The sequence below is a fragment of the Populus nigra genome, chromosome 17 (genome assembly GCF_951802175.1).
Source record: "Populus nigra chromosome 17, ddPopNigr1.1, whole genome shotgun sequence".
Taxonomy (NCBI): Eukaryota; Viridiplantae; Streptophyta; class Magnoliopsida; order Malpighiales; family Salicaceae; genus Populus; species Populus nigra.
The window spans coordinates 1589192-1606238 of NC_084868.1; the positions used below are offsets into that span (position 1 = coordinate 1589192).

The window sequence follows — 17047 nt, forward strand, 5'->3', positions numbered from 1 at the left end:
GAAGTATATTATTATTGAAAGAGTTTTATCTTTTAATGGATTGTCTAACTTAACCAAAGTAATTAGGGTGTAATGAACTTATAAATACTAGAATTTTAAAAAAAAATCATCACAGTTTTCAAAAATTATTAAATCTTGCAAAATGCAACGTCGTTTGTTGTTCTCTTCCGAGTATATAACACAATTCATCTCGTGATCCCACTATGTATCTTTAAATTGAACAAAGTTTATGTCTATTGACACTTGTCGATACCAGCAGTTGGAGAAGAGACAAAAGATCGCATTATACGCATTGAGATTCAGAGGTTCCTTAGGAGTTCGGTTTGGAATTCAACGATGAATCGTCATACGCTTTATTTATTATGGTCATAGGAACTACGCCCCATGTGTTTGAAAAATATTATGAATAGCGTTTTTGTTTGTTTGTTTGTTGAGAATAATATTTTTTTAGGAAGAAGTTTTTATAGAGATCATTATTTTTTAATATTTAATAATATTATAAAAATTTAATTCAAAAATATTTTTCAGTGTTTAGATATGACATTAAAAATAAAATAAAAAATAACTTATTAATATTTTTTTTCAAGTTTATTAAAGGAAAGAGTAACAAATTTGACAGATAAAAAAAATGAAGGATGGTAAAATTAAAAAACAAATCTAATTTCATAAATTATTTCAAAGAAGTTGAAAATTACTTTTCAATGTTTAGATATGACATTGAAAATAAGATGAAAAATAACTTATTAATATTTTTTACAAGTTTATTTAAGGAATGAGTACCAAATCTGACACATAAAAAAGTTGGAGGAGGATGAAATTAAAAAAAATCTAATTTCATAAATTATTCCAAAGAAAACAAATAGCAACCAAAAGAATTAAGATCAAATTTGACAAATAAAAAATATAATAGAAAATGAAATTGAAAAAAATAATCTCGACTCGAAAATTATTTTAAATAAAATAAATAGTAATAAAAATAATAAAGATCAAATTTGATAGATAAAAAATCTCAATTAAAAAAAGGATAAGAGAAACATAAATAACAATAAAAAAAATTATGCCTAAAATTAGTATAAAAATCAAATTAAATCAAATTTTAAGGGATGAAATTGAAAAAAAATAGTCAAAACAAAATATATAGCAATCAAAAGTTCGAGGATTAAATTTTATAATATTAACAAATAAAAATATATTTTTGAATTTTTTACAACTCTCTAGAAAATGTTTTCTGCTCAAAATAAAAAGAAAACACTTCTCTAAAAACCAAATTATTGTTTTTTTTAATTGGAAGATGTTTTTCATCGACTAACATTTTTAATGATAAACAAACACTGAAAAGTTTGAAAAGTAATTTTCAGGAAACACTTTCTATGAAACAAACAAGGCCTAGGGTATTGTAATGGGAATAGAAAAAAAGTGAATTAAAACTTTTAAAATTTCTATTTAGTTACTAAATGAGTTTGCTATTTTGTTGATCAAAATTGATTATGCATGTGGATTTGTTAGTTACAACCAAAAAACAAAATCATAGTATCAAGATAAAGTACTTGGATGACATAATCATGATGGAATGTTAGATATTAATTAGAATCCTAGTTTAAGCAGGAATCTTTGTCTAAAAAAAATTTGTGTTAGACTTTTTTATTTGAACCCTTATTAAATTAGTTTGTTAGAATCCTTATAAATTATGACAGTCAAAGCTTGTGATCTTTATATAAATATAAGAGCTAATATATTTAAAATGTTATGAAAATGTGTTTAAAAAAGTGTTGAATATAAATGAATATGAGGTCGAGAGGTTAAATGCTTGTGTGTTTTTGTTTGTAACAACTAGTATCAAATCTTGGATTAGTGTGTTTTAACAATTGGTAGCGAAGCCATTCAAATAAAAGAATGAGTTTCAATATAAAATTTATAGATTGTTCAGTGTTCAAATTTGATGGCAGAAACAACTTTGAACCCTGGAAAATTCAAATGCAATCTTTTTTATTGGTATATTGATGCCTAGGATGTTGTAAAAAATGAAGTTCTAGAGTTAGTGAATATGCAAGAAACAAATCAAGCCAAGAAAAAAAAAAGCTCAATATCACATTTTTTAAAAGGTTAAATTATCTATTTTTGAGAAGGTCATGCATTTTGAAACTACAAAAGAAGCTTTAGATGTCTTAGACAAATCTTACAAAGTTTCAGACAAGGCAAAAAGAGTAAAGTTGTAGACTTTATGCATAGAGTTTGGACTTATCTGAATAAATAATTATGAGACTATTGATGAGTATTCTCGTGAACACATAAATTAGTTAATCAGATGAAAGCCAATGGAAAAAAAAATGATAGATCTCTTAGTTATAAAGAAAAGTTTTTAAAGTCTAATACTTCGCTTAAGTACATGATAGTAACTATTGTATAATCAAAAGATTTGAGTGAGATGTTAATTAATGAATTACAAAATTTATTAGCAGGTCATGAACATTGCTTGAATTTGAAAAAGTTTGTGGTAGCCATTAAAAAAACATTGCAATCTCAATTAAACATGATGACTAAAAAGAAAATCTTAAACAAGATTAAGCATAATTAATGTGGTCAAAATAGTGGAGGCAAAGGTCAAAGAAATAACAGATTTGATCAGCATCAAGGATACATTATAAGTATAAAAATAGAGGTGGTGGAGATTCAAATAAGAATAGCAAGTCTCAAATCTAATGCCATAAATTTCAAAAGTATGACCATTTTCAAAAAGATTGTAAGTCTTATATTCAATGTCTTCCCTGTAAAAAGCTTGGTCATATCAGTGCGACTGCTGATTAAAAAACTCAAATAATGGAAAAATGCACGTAAAATTTATAAAGACTAATAAATATGCTTATGAAACTTTGTTTTTAGCAACCCATAATACAGAAAAGAAAGAAGAAACATCTTTATTGATGTATTGTCATATGAACAAGAAAAATTAACAAAATTTATGGTACTTAGACATTTTTAAGGCTATAAAGCTAGAACTTATGGCTGAGGAAGACAAACTGAAAAATTAGAAGGAAAGATTTCAAATGAAATAGGAGATCTAAGGAAGGAAGAACATGTAGTTGATGACAGAGAGTTGTTTATAGGTTGCTCGAAGATAAGCGTCATAACCTTATACTAGAGAATAAAGCAATACAAGATCAACAAAAGTAAGATGTTGAGTCATTTAATCATGAACGTGAAGATTTCATAAATAAAATGGAGCAACACTCTGAATAGTTCAACGTGATTCAGAATGAACATGTATACTTATTGTTAGGCATTGAGATGCCAAAGAAAGGACTGAAGAGCTGTGTTGATAAAAAAGCATATGAAGAGATATAAAGTTATTAAAAGGATAAATAGAAAGCTTTTGAGCTAGAAAACAAAAGTAAACTTCAATGTATTGCTTCTCTCATAGAAAAAGAGTTTGAAAAAGTTACTTTAGAAAGGGAGAAGCTTATGGAAAATATACTATAACTAGTAAATGATCAAATCCCACTTGTAACATCACTAAAAAATTATTAATAATCATAATGTGTTAGAAAAAAGACTAGCTTGAAAGAGTGATTATGAGGTAACCCAAATCGAATAATTTAATGATCTATTTACTCATTTTGCTTTATTCTTATTTTGCAATACTATAACTTCCAAAAATGCCATAAAAGAAAAAAATTGGCAAAAGATTATGATTATGAAATTGATACAATTGAAAAAAAAGATATGGGAATTGACAGAGCTTTCAAAATGATAAAAGACTATTGAATGGATGTTCAATACAAGGTTAAAAGAAATTAAAATCTTTTATTGTTAAACTAAGTGTTTAAGAACATCGATTCAAGAGAATGATTATTAGATATTGGTTAGAATCCTAATCTAAAAAAGAATCATTGTCTAGAAAAGATTTGTATTAAACTAATTAATTAGAATCCTTGTTAAATTAATTAGTTATAATCCTTGCAATATTCCTAAAAATATAAGGGTAAATACTTGCAAAATTGTGAGAAAGCGTTTAAAAAAATGTTAAATATCAATGAATAAAAGCCTTTATGTGTGTGTTTTTTATAACATGGAAAGGTTGAATGGCCAGTGGATCTTCAGTTATACAACAACAATAGCAACTTCTCTCATCCCTAAATACCAACTTTTCATTTTGAGGATTCAAAGTTAAGTTTGTTGGATATTATGATAGTTTTTAAGTCTAAAAAAAATTACAAATTATAGTTTTTTAAACTATATTTTAAAACAAAATTTTTAATAAAACCCATACAAAATTATATTATACACTAGTAAACCAAATATTTTAAAATATATAACTAGATTAAAATATTTTATCACACTAGCCATAAAAACAAACATAGTTAGCTGTCAATCATTTAGGTGATGGTCTAATGGTAAAAGTTTGGGACTAAGAGGTTTGCTTTCTTTGTGGTATCAGGTTCAAGCTCTGTGGTTGCTCATATGATGGCCACTGGAAAGTTACATGGTCGTTAACTTCAGACCTGTAGAATTAATCGAGATACACGCAAATTGATCCGGACACTAATGTTAAATTTAAAAAAAAAAAAAAAACATAGCCAACTGTCTGCTGCTTCGATGTAAATGCGATCAATTTTGTATTTGCCAAAACCGGACGAGTTAAGGAGGTATCTCAGATTCTCAATCCCCAAAATCCTTGATACGTGTGAGGTATGTCCTGTTATTCCTATCATACTTAACCTTGACGATACGTAATTCCAGCAATTATTATAATTTTCTTCTCCTCGGAGTGTGTTGGAGAGGACAAAGGGATTGACTTTTACGAGGGTCCGACTACTTTTCAAGTTTCCACTTTGATGAAATCAAGATCCAGCTGTACACTTGAGGCATTGCCGCGCGCCCAGGAAGATCCCGCGTGTGTAATTAGAATTTTTTTTATAATCTTAAATATTTTAATGTCCTGATATAAAAATTAAATTTTAAAAAATTAAAATAAATATAAGTTTAAAATTTTTTCAGAAAAAATTATTTTAAAACACTAATACTATTATTATTTCAAACACCATCGATGTTCTCAAGGCTATATTTAGCAAGAGATTAAAACTTTTATTGAATATAGTTTTTATTGAGAGATATTTAGCAAGAGATTAAAAATCAAAGTGCTCAACGATCCTAATAGAATTAGAGGTAATCATTTTTGATTTGGTTTATTTTTTATTAAAAATAATAACCAAATCGATTTAAAAAAATCAAAATCGAACCAAAACCGGTTCAAACCGACCGATTTTGGTGTTTTTTTGACAAAAACCGGTTCCAACTGGTTTTGCTCGGTTTTTTCGGTTTGGCTCGGGATCGAAACTGGTTCAAACAGTCCGGTTTCTTTTTTTTTGAAAAAATCAGTTCAAACCAGTTTGACTTGATTTTTTTGATTTGACTCGGTTTTTTTTATTTGGGTTCGGTTTTTTTAGTTTTAGACTTATAAAATCAAAATCAAACAGTTAGTTTTTTTAAAATTTTAATCAGTTTAATCGGTGTTTTAAATTTTTTGCTCATCACCATCGCTAGAAGTTGAATTTATATATATAAAAATAGGATTTGTAAATGCCAAAAATTTCTTGGTACAAAATCAGATAAAAGACAAAAAAAGAGAGAAGAGAAGAAAGAAAAGGTAAAAATTCTTCTGTTTTTTTACCTTTAAAATCTTTGACCCCATGCTCTCTGCATAAAACGTGGAAAGAAAGAAAGGGAGAAAGGACTGAAATTCGAAGTGGTTGAAATTGTCCATATGAGAAATGAGGGACAATCTTCCCATGTGGGTCCCCCACCATCTTGGTTCTCTCCAATAATGGAGAGAAAACCTCTCGCAGATTTAAATGTTTTCCGATTTTCTAATTTTACTCGTAATTCTTCACCCCATGAGTTCAAAAATATGAAGACAAGTATTATGCACTTTTCTATCAAAAACACAATTTTTTTCGTTTTCCTTTTTTAATCCATCAGGAGAGAGATTATAACTTAGTTTTTTTTAGCTTATCATAGCTATTTAATTATTGTATTTAGTATCATAAATAATTAAATAATCCCTTGATTTGGACTTACCATCCTAAATTTAGTTTTTTTCAGCTTATTATAAACACAATTAAAATAGTGAGAGTTGATTTCACTCAACAGTAAACTAGCTTGATATATTGTTTGAATTATTTGTCATTAATTTTGATTGGTGGCTTAGTTAGTTAGAGCATGTGTAGCCTCGTGGACGACACATTATTTTCTTTGAAAACAAAGACAATCTTAATGTATTATTGGAATATGTGTCATTAACTTTATTAGGTGATTTAATTGGTTAACACATGTTGGCATCGTGGAGGTCACAGGCTTTGCGATTAAACTAAATATTAAACAAAAAGTCAAGCTGTGAGGTTTTTTACCCTTTTATATATGTATTAGAGAATCATGTGTTAACCGGTTTTTTTTTATTGTTGAGTTGAAGAATTTATTAGGAAAGAAAAATATTATTTTTCATAAAATATACATCAAGAGTTGAAAAATATATAATAAAAGCAGTTAAATGAATGGAAATGAAATATTATTTTAAAAAATAATTCTTATGAATGGAAATAAAATATTATCTTAAAAAATAATTCTGGTTTTTTTGTTTTTTATTTGAATATTACTCCCATAAAATGAGCTTTTATTCTCATTTCCATTGTTTATTCACATTTTTATTTTATTTCTTTAAACAAAACTCCTATAAAAAATAGAAATTAGACTTCCATTTCCATTCCTACCGTTATATTCCTTGCTACCAAACTCATTAATAAAAGCTTAGAATTTACTCTATTTATTTTTTAAAATAAACTCAACAATACCTATGGATAAAATTTGGCAAGAAATTAATGACACACATGAAAATAATTCATTGACTAGGAAAACATTAAATGGTTTTTATAAACACAAGTAAACTCCTTTTCTTTGTGCTAACGGGCCTCAACTCCCCCGGTCCAGCCCAATTAAATAACCCAAACATCCAAGCCCAAGTGTGTCTTCAATCCAATTCCCCCTCCGAATACACTCTTCACTTTTCCCGCCCTCTTCACACACCCAAATTTTTTTTTTTTTTTAGCACCACCTCGCTCAGCAGAAAAACAAATCCCTAATTTCACGGAAAATGTAGACGTGACAAATCTTCTCCGACGCGGGGAAAAAATATCCGATGGGAAATACCCGGTCAAATCATCCACACCAAACCCGAACCTAGACCAAACGGAGCCCTAACTCCACTCCCAGCACCAAAACTGACCTCCCTTCTATGGCCGATCTCTTACGCCAAGGTTCTTCAATATGGGTATGTATAGCTGTATAAATACGCGTGTAATACATGTATTCACGTATGGATTGTGTTTTTGTCTGAGTGAAGGATGTCCGCTTTACGGAAATACACCGATTTTCCGCACAGGATCAGGGAAATCAGTTGCGTTAAAGCAATCTTCGATTGCGAAAGCGTTAGCTGTCCTCGGCGGTGGCGAAGACAACGAAGACGGTGCGTGTTCATCTCTATGAATTTTTTTTTCATTTTAGGTTTTAGTTTATTTACAAACCCTAAGGAATCTAAATTGCTGAGTGATTTTTTCTTATTGAAGTATTTGTTTATTTTATTAGATTTAGCGTTTTAAGTTTATTTATAATGCTTAAGCCATATGTTAAGCACCTAAAATTGATAGTGAAATAATTTGTTAGCGTTCTGTTGGTTGTCTATTGTACTGTTGTGGAAATGGTTTTGTTTGTTTGGCAGTTGAAGCATGTGGGGGAGATAACGAATTTGGTTTTCTGTAGCTTTTGGAGAAAGCGAATGAAGATGATGGAAATGCACCGATTTTCCATACAGGATCAGGTAAATCGGTTCTATTGAGACAATCTTTGATCGCGAAAGCAATTTCTGTTCAGCAATTTGCGTGGAAACCATCCACTGTTGAGCAATTTGTGTTGCAGGATTTATCACATTCAGGGATGAAGGCCGGTGTGAGAAATAATGGGGTTATTGGTGATGATCTGCTAGTTCCCAGGTCTCTTTTAGTTTCCAAGTCTGGTATATTAAAAAGCCAATTGGTAAAGGATGTCGATACAGACTTGTTGCAACCTGAAGCACAATATTCTGCTCCCAAACCACCACCATTTAAATTCCACACTGCTGGTGGAAGATCCTTTTCCGTTTCCATTGAGGCATTGAAACGTGCAAGGAGTCTTCTTGGTGACCCAGACATAGGAGCTTTCTTAAATGAGGGGGATGCATTTGATATGGGTCTCTCAGTTTTTGAAGATATTATATTTGATGAGGCTTCATCAAACTAGGAAAATTCTTTTTACTCTGCATGTACCCATCCAGAAGCTTCATAGAGTAAACATATCTCAAAAACTTTCATTTCACCTCTTAAATTATCTGCGAACCATGTCTGGCCATCCCTATAATAATAATAAAAAAAGTCATTTCAGGGGTAACTTGTTGGAGAAATTTGATGCTGTTCATAATGACAGCACCTGCGAGTTTAATAACAAAGCAAATTGTATACAGAATTGCTTAAGGTATGGACTGTGTTCATTAGATACAACAGTTGCTAATTCTCTGGATAGTGGTACTGGTTCAAGGATGAATCCACTTCAAAGGCTACTGCGTGTGCCATTGGTTGATATTTCAAATAAAAATGGCACAGTGTACTCAAATAACAGCCAAGTGATCTTCTCGAGGGACAGGCCCATGCTATAGCAGGTCTGGTACTTGTGAACTCTGATTCGAATACACTTTGCTTACAAGCAAGAGGATCTACAACCAAATGACAACTTTTATCCTGGCAATGCAACAGTTTCAGTAAGCCTCTATTTGCTCTTCTCCTATCTTAACAATTGAATCTAACTAAAGGCTGTCCTTTTAAGCCATTTTCAGCCCTCGAGTATCAGTATTATTGTCAAATTTGGTTGAAGTTCCTCTTTGTTGGTAAATTACACATATCTATCGTTTATGGATCCCACCTCTGCTTTCTTGGTAAACACATAAACCCAGTCCACTTGCAGCCATGCTGATCAAAATGACAAATTTCAGGACTGGACCAGTTTGGTTCCCCATTGTTTTTTGATTATGCAATGAATTTGACATTGCAGCACTTGTGTTGCCCATGGGAGAGGTTTATACAGCTCCTCTGCAAAAGAAGCAGTATGTGTCTGATTGATACTGCCATTTCCCTATTGGATTCAGAGGTAACGTCAAAGTCCTGACTAGCCATCAGCTTCTGTTCACCATACATAGATAACGATTAATTTACACCAACCAACTATAATCTTGCTGGATCCTTGAGTGTATTAGGTCCTTTTATTGTCAACCCCATGCATTAATTTATAATCTAATACGAGTTGATTCATGGTGAAAAATTCCAAATGGAAATTAGAAGGATGGATAAGTTTGTGAATGCAAGCCATTATCTTTGCAGGTTGTCTTCTTTAATCTTATAAAGAGAGCAAAGGATCAACTAAATCATCCCTGGATAGCTGAAGCAACAGAAAACTCGACTTATTCTTTGAGTTTTGATTCCTCAATTTTTTTGCACCTTAAAAATGCTGCTTCTTCTACTCAAAGCTGGCCTAGATCTCTACCTTGGTGAACAATATAGAATTTGATCATGATAGTTCAGCTTTGGTATATGATGCCTGCTATTATTTACCACCTTACTTGTTTTATGCTGATTATTGATAAATTCAAGAAGAAGGTTTTATTTATAATTGATGATTGAAAAGGCTAGAACTGACAACTAAATTGTAGTTGGAAGAGGCGACTTTGAACTGACAAGTAAGCCTCCCTGTATGTCAAATGATCCTTATTTGTGTCAATTGACTTTTATTAGGGAGAAATAATCTCAAAGTTGTAGAAGTAAGATCTTAAAATCCACTCATGACAGTGGTTTTGTTTCTTAATATTGGAAAACAAATTGCTGGTGGATTTAGCTCAGTATTCACTCATCTTCTCTGTGAATAATTCTGCTAGCTTTTCTAATGATTTATTCTTATTGTTTTTATTACTTATTTGAGCTATTTTATCAAATAGTTTAGGCCTCATGGATTTATCCTTACTGACAATAGGAAGAGTACAGATGCAGAAAAGGATAGGATACTTATTGTAAGCAGCCAGCGAGCTCATCCAGTTAAACCGTTGAATCCTTGAAATACCACTGGTTTGTGGTTGATTTGTGATTTGTCAGCCTCTCCACCTGAATTCCATGTTTATGAATTTAGTACATTCTCCTTATAGATTTGTGCTACATTGCCAATGTTTGAGCAGCTGAAGTTCCAGGAGAAATCTGTAGATATCAATCATGCAACGAAGTCATGAAGGCTCCCTCTGTTCCAACCATCCCATCGCTTAATTTTCAATGTTGGGCACAGTGGGGAAGGGCATGGGTCAAGCATCTCGGAATTGGTTTAGTTTTCAACGGAGGGAGATGGTCCCTCCACGCTGTAACATTTTTGGTTTAGTGTACAATCATTAAATTCAACTGAAACATCTATGTAAATAATTAAGAACAAGTGATTTTTGATTGAGAACCTATGTAATATCAAAACTCAATTTAGTATGCTGTGTTATAAAATTAGAGTTTGTAAACAAGTTCTTAAGACAATACAAGAATCATGTCTTTATAAAATTCAAATCAAATTTGTTGTCCCCCCATAGGTTGCATGAAATCAACGGAGTTATTAATCAACTGATTTGACCCCTGTAATCAGATGAAGTAATCAAACAATTGATGCCATCCTTCACTGTTTGGTGAATAATTTTTTTTTTATCATGTCCTTAATTGGATTATCAAATGATAAATGCAATGGATAATTGAGATTGGTCATGTAAAGCAGCAAGCTTCTCATCTGGGGTTCAAATAAAAAAAAAAAACGAAAAAAAAGGTGCTCATCTTTGTCTACTGTCCTTCCTATTTTAGGGCATAAAGTGTTCTGTTTCCAGTAGCTGTGGCTTTTGCATGTTTGTCCCATGTCGTACCCTACTTGATTCTTGGACTGTCCATGCATATATTCATTGGAATTGGCTAAAAGGGAGCCATCTCTGCTATCAAGTATGACATTTATCCGACCATTTAGATGGTGGTCCAATGATAAGAGTTTGAAAGTAAAAAATTTATACCCTTTGTTATCTCAGGTTCGAGTCTTGTGGCTGCTTGTATAATGACCACTGGAGGCGTACATGATCGTTAACTTCAGGACTCGTAAGATTAGTTAAGGTGAACGAAAACTGACTCGGACACCCACATTAAACTAAAAAAAAGTATGATATTTATCCATTTTATTTATTATTTCAAGTTTTACAAATATCAAGATGGTTAGAAGTTTATATGAATAATTAATTTTAAAGTTTGTAAAATTAGTAAACACACAAGCTGGTCTAGACACGTTAATAATAATAAAAAAAAGTATGAATTAAATCAAACTCCGATCCGTTTGCTAATCTCAAGGATGATTTTCTGGGTCAAAGTGAAACAAGCTGATTAGCGTCTTACACTTTTGATTCCCTCCTTTTTGTTTCCTTTTACCTTTAAGCTGTTTTCTGTATATATTAGCAGATAGCAGTGGAGAAGAAAAAGAAAAGCAAACTAGCATTAGCAAAACTGAAGACTGAAGAGGAGAAAGGGAGGAAGAAAATATGGTAGATGAAAAGAAGGTGGTGTTAAGTGGCTGCATCAAGACTAGCAGGGGGCCTTGGAGAGTACATAGAGCTACAAAAGATGGCCGCATTGTCACCAAATTTCGCTATCCTTCTGATAGGGAACGGCAAACGAACCAGCAGAGGGAGCGTCGAAGGCGAGCAGTGGCTAAGAAAATTTTTGAAGGTCTTCGAAAGCATGGAAACTACAAGCTTCCGAAACATGCAGACAGCAATGACCTGCTCAAGGCTCTCTGTGAGGAAGCAGGATGGCACGTTGAGGAGGATGGCACCATTTGTAGGATGGTGAACCTTTTCTTTCATACCTATAATCTAATCAATCTGAACTGCTTAGGAAATTCTTCCAGTTTACATATTTTTGTTTTGGTAATGATGCTATTTGTTGCTGCTGAGTTTCTTGTTTCGTCAAATACCTCTGCTTTCCTGTTTTGCCTCTTCAAGCAAAGTCTGTTTTAGCTTCTTACTCTCCTTTTACTTGGTTCCTGAGCTTCTTCTCCTTGAACTGCTTTGATTTCATTAAATGTTATGCCATGTTCCTTTCCTGCTTCTATGTTGATTTAGTTTTCCCAGGCCACAATTCTGTGCTAGTCGAGTGCATTTTCTTGTCTATGGGAATCTTTTGTTTTTCTAGTTTGGCTTTGGTTTACTTGGTTTTTATTTGCTTTGTTCCTCAAGTGCTAAAGGAGCAGATCTTCTCTAATCTTTAGTTCTGATATGTTTTTGCTTTAGTACATTTTCTTCATTCCATTTCTTCTTTTGGACAGGTTCTTCATAACCCTTATCATGAAGCTAATGTTGCAAGCTCCTATGATGCCCCGCCAGAAGATCACAATTACTGCACCTGCACCTGCAACAATCATTTGGATTCAGAATATGGAGCCTTTCCACTGAGCACGAACTCACCAATTCAAGAGTGCCATGGAGGAAATGATGTCAACCTCACCCTTTCACTTTAGCTTTCAAGTTCATTTTGAGAAAGAAAAGACAGTAGGAACTAGGAAAATCAAGATGGTTTTTGGATTTGGGCAAGACAGGGATGGGATGGTACAGCTCAGCTTCTCATGCAGCCTGCTCGTATAAAAACCAATTTAGAGGCCACAAAAGAAAGGAATAGCATAAAGTACTTGTACAAACATCAAATGTGTAAACAGTTATAGGATTATCAATAGGATGTTCTAATTAGCCTATCCTATTAAGGCAGGCAGCTCTGGTGCCAATTTTGTTGAACTGATAGACATGATCATCCTTCGAATGTAATGTGCTTCCTGTGCTATTAACTCCTGCATGCAAGTAGCTCCATGTTCTTAGATGCCATTGTTCTTGAATACTGACGTTGGGCATCCCTGTATCAAATGTGTTTTGTGCTTTTAGCTTTTAACTTCGGATTGAAGGCAGCTTTATATTCTTGGGCATGCAGTTCCTCATTCAGCATCAACTTGACCATCCCATCCTTTATTCAAAAAGTACATTTACTTTGGAAAGTTACAGACTGCTTTCAGAAACGATCTACGAAATTTTATGCAGAAAATCCAAAAGAAATTAGGATTATATGATCTGAATAATGGGATTACATCCACCAAAACTTATCTTTAATCATGTGAGCTAAATTGATTAACCTTTATCTAAAATTACAAAATATGTAAGCTTGCACAGCTTTTCTTTTAATGAATGACGTCCTTGGCAAGCATTTTTGCAATTTCCTTTCCAAAATACATATCGCTACAGTGATTCTCTTCCAATTGCTACAGAAAATGACTTGCAATGTGGACAGGTACATTTGCTTTTACAACAAATGGAACAGTAATTCGTTCCAGACATCAGGCACACCAGGCAAGCACCAATGTATACAATCAGAGTAAGATTTTGGGTTCGATAATTGTTCAGGGCTCAATGTCTCCCAGAATTTTCGATAGATTGAAGGGTGGCCATCTTTACGATACTCTGAAAGCTGTGTAATATTGAGAACTGAAACCTTCGATCCCAATCTGCCAAGAACCTTTTCCACCATGCGCATTGTAGGCATATCAGAACCACTTCCCCAGTACCCCTCCCAATCAATTGGCATCTTCTCACTATAGCAATTTCCAATACTTCCAGGCTCCCATTCACGGCTCCTGAAATATGCAAATAGTTTAACATGAACATGAGAGGTGGATTCTCAAATTTGCCAAGGGTGACAAACTACTAAAACCTAGACCAGGTGCATATGCTAGAAGCTTGACAATCTTAAATCACAAAAAAGTACGACTTGTATCTTTTTCTTTCAAACAAGTTTTGAGATTGCCAGTCTATTACATGTATACCTGCATGGATGTATGAGACTAATTGCAAAGGCAGCTTAAAAGCCTCTTTCTATGACATTGAAATGCACCAAATATGGCACTAGCTAAACTTCTTGGACCCTCCTCTTTTAAATTTGTTACTTATGGTTCATGCCCCGCGTAACAAGAGCGGCAATGGATGTCTGAATGTCTAATACAAGAAAATTGAGGTGGAGCTTAGGCAAAAAGTTGTGCCCAGTGACATGTTGCTTAATGCTGGTCATTAAAGTAGAACTGAAACAAAATTGGTTACTCAGATAACAGCCACAATTAACAAGTAACAATTCAGTTTTTTGAGATTAAAAGAAAAAGGCGGCAGGCAAAGACAGTAGAATAGGGGCAAGGGAGGACAAGCTTATAGTGAACAATCTCACAGTCCATGCTCCGATCACCAGTTTACAAATGAAAACCAAACTGAAGTATTAACAGTTTACATTTGAGTCAGCGGACAATCACACAACTCTAAACTTCATTCTGAATTCAAGTCACTAATAAAGGACGGTTAGAATTCTCCGAGAGTTGGTGAATAATTATATGGCATTTGTAGTCAGCTCTGTGGTTTAAATACCAAGAAGTATATGCAGAAAGAACTCACGGTCATAGAGTCAGAATTAAGTTCACAGGCAATGGATCATACTCACCAGAGATGTGTTGGAGACATGGTAACAAAGAAGACTCGTTTCTTCTGGGGATCAACTTTAGAAGCCACCCAGTCAGCCCAGGCCCCCATAGCCAACTCCATAGCTCCTAACCCGTCTAATTCTTCACAAGCTCCATTCTCTTCAGCACTCCATCTGCAAATGTCACAAAGCTTGATTATTGCACCAATTCATAACCAATTCTATAACTGCATTACAACTCGTGTCTTCTAAACTGATGAAACCTCAATAGTGAGTGCATAGTGTAGCACTCACAAAAGCTTAACAGGGCCTTGTCTCCACCACAAGTACGAGTTGAAAACTAGTATGTCTGCATGCTCCCACTTTGATGAATGCTTTAGAACTGAATCTGGGCGCATTATCCGTTCATCCAATCTGTGATTCACTGGGTCATCAGAATTAGAATCAACAAGAAGAGGGGCCCAGAGAAATTCGATAGTGGCATTGTATTCCTGCAAACAAACACAAATCAATGAAGAATACCTTTCAAATTTTCCTGCAACATATCATAACAAAAGTGTAGAACTAAACTTCACCAAACTTTTTCTTCAATTGCACATTAAGATTACTTTAAACTCCATGCAAGGTTTGTGCTTACCTCTGCCCTGAAAATGGTAAGAGGGGCATTTGGTGACATGGATCTCTTATCTGCTGGAATTACTGACTGTAACAAACACACCATTGATATCCACTGCCCTCTATTTAGCGAATCCCCCACAAACATTAGCCTCTTCCCTCTCAACTTCTCCCATATTTCAGTCACATTCCATCTACAACACCAAATGAAAACAACAATGAGAACTAATCAAATCTCATTTAACATAAAACACCCAAAATTAACAGGTTTGCATATCATGTTCAATAAACAGAATGGTTCGGCTCAACAAAAACTACTTTGAATAAGAGCATTCTTTCACCAAGACAGGCAAAGTTAAGAAACCGGATTTAGATTCCAGGCCACAGCTGATGGGGCGAATTTAGAAGGTTCTTTTTAGTTCTCTTTACTTCAATTTTACAGAATCTTCAATTCTAGGCTTACTAAAACTTTGATTTCACCTATCTAAAATACATGGGATTCCAACTTCAACACTTAATAAGAAGGCTACAGGCAATAAGCAAACCTAAAACTCGAGGGTCTTCATTCTCATGCTTCAAAGCACATCCAACTACACTCTAAAAACAAAATACAATACACATACTTGAAAATGAACTAAAAGAGACAAGTACCTCTTCAAGTTGCAATCATGAGGTTGCCACCTCCAATGCTGATACCCCAAATCAGACCTTCCATGCTTATGACACGCCAATTGATCAGACATGTAAGGACAATCAGACTCATTGTAAAGCGGATATGACTCACTATCAAACACCCATTTGCCTGCAAAAACATCACAACTTTCCAAGCTCTTTCTCCTCCCCTTTTCCACTTTCGAGTCACCCCATCTGATCCTCTTGCCACTGTACTCACTAGTTGAGTTACATCTACTAAACCTATCCAAAAGCACTAAGAAAACAAAACCCAAAACAGCAAACCGGTAAAAGATCAAAACTTTACACAGTTCTTATATTCAAGAAAGTGAAAAACACAAAAAGATTGAACCTTTGAAACATATTACATACCTGGTGCAAAATTTGAGTGGGTACCAAGATTTGGCTTAACGTAAGTTACTGTGGTGGCATGTTGTTGATGGTTAGGACCTTGGTTTGATGGGTCTTCTTCGTGGACCTGCTGAATGCTACTTTCATTGTAAAGAATTGAACAAACGATAATACCAAGAAAAATAAATGCTACTAAAGGAAAATGGGATTTTTTTCTATGCCATCTCTGCATCATTTCAGTCAACAGATTTGATTTTCAGTAAAACAAAACTCTTGAGCTTTGTCCTGAGACTACAAAGATATTGCAAGAGAGAGTGAGGGGACTCTGATATGGCGCTGCAGCTATTATTGAGAGATTATGGATGGTTGTGATAAAGTGGGGCATTGATTTTTCTAGGCTTACTTAGATTGTGGCCAGCTGTGATTTGGAGGAATGAACTGATCTTGGTCCCACAGTTGTATGAATGATAGACCATGATGCGTGGTACTTACGGTGCCATTGCAAATAAGACTGGTGCTTGTGAGTAGCACCGTATTTTTCGTAGGTCTGACTCTTGAGTCTTGACGTTTGTCTCCTTCATTTTTGAACAATGAAGATGGCGTCTGACATGGGTTGAAAAGGATGACGGGCAAACACCATGATTTGTGGAAAGGGAAAACTTGCTAATTAAATAAGATTTGAAAATAACATATTTTAATTATCAGGTGGAAGATGTTATTTCTTTTTATTATAGTAATGCAACATCATGGGATCTATTACCGACTCTTATGATTTTTTT

At 33.6% G+C, this 17047-nt stretch overlaps 2 protein-coding genes across 2 annotated transcripts; one reads left to right on the top strand and one right to left on the bottom strand.

The window, feature by feature from the left end:
- The first annotated feature begins 7134 nt into the window (after window positions 1–7134).
- Window positions 7135–10672, top strand: LOC133677027 (uncharacterized). Its single transcript, XM_062098850.1, has 4 exons — window positions 7135–7321; window positions 7433–7516; window positions 7810–7867; window positions 7966–10672. The coding sequence occupies exons 3-4, from the start codon at window positions 7826–7828 to the stop codon at window positions 8323–8325; spliced, it is 402 nt and encodes a 133-aa protein (XP_061954834.1). The 5' UTR covers window positions 7135–7321; window positions 7433–7516; window positions 7810–7825; the 3' UTR covers window positions 8326–10672.
- Window positions 10673–13272: 2600 nt separating this feature from the next.
- On the bottom strand, window positions 13273–16646 carry LOC133676653 (protein trichome birefringence-like 35). The gene is made up of 6 exons (XM_062098366.1): window positions 16290–16646; window positions 15897–16173; window positions 15268–15439; window positions 14925–15121; window positions 14652–14804; window positions 13273–13803 (listed from the first exon to the last, which is right to left on the bottom strand). The coding sequence occupies exons 1-6, from the start codon at window positions 16501–16503 to the stop codon at window positions 13473–13475; spliced, it is 1344 nt and encodes a 447-aa protein (XP_061954350.1). The 5' UTR covers window positions 16504–16646; the 3' UTR covers window positions 13273–13472.
- Window positions 16647–17047: the final 401 nt, after the last annotated feature.

Bases quoted from the DNA above. Each gene is read 5' to 3' on its own strand.
- LOC133677027 (XM_062098850.1), top strand. From the start codon at position 7,826: ATGAAGATGATGGAAATGCACCGATTTTCCATACAGGATCAG. The intron at 7,868-7,965 runs GTAAATCGGTTC...TTTGTGTTGCAG, and splicing joins GATTTTCCATACAGGATCAG to GATTTATCACATTCAGGGAT.
- LOC133676653 (XM_062098366.1), bottom strand. From the start codon at position 16,503: ATGATGCAGAGATGGCATAGAAAAAAATCCCATTTTCCTTTAGTAGCA. The intron at 15,122-15,267 runs GTAAGCACAAAC...GTTTGTTTGCAG, and splicing joins TTACCATTTTCAGGGCAGAG to GAATACAATGCCACTATCGA. The intron at 14,805-14,924 runs GTGAGTGCTACA...TGACATTTGCAG, and splicing joins CAAGGCCCTGTTAAGCTTTT to ATGGAGTGCTGAAGAGAATG.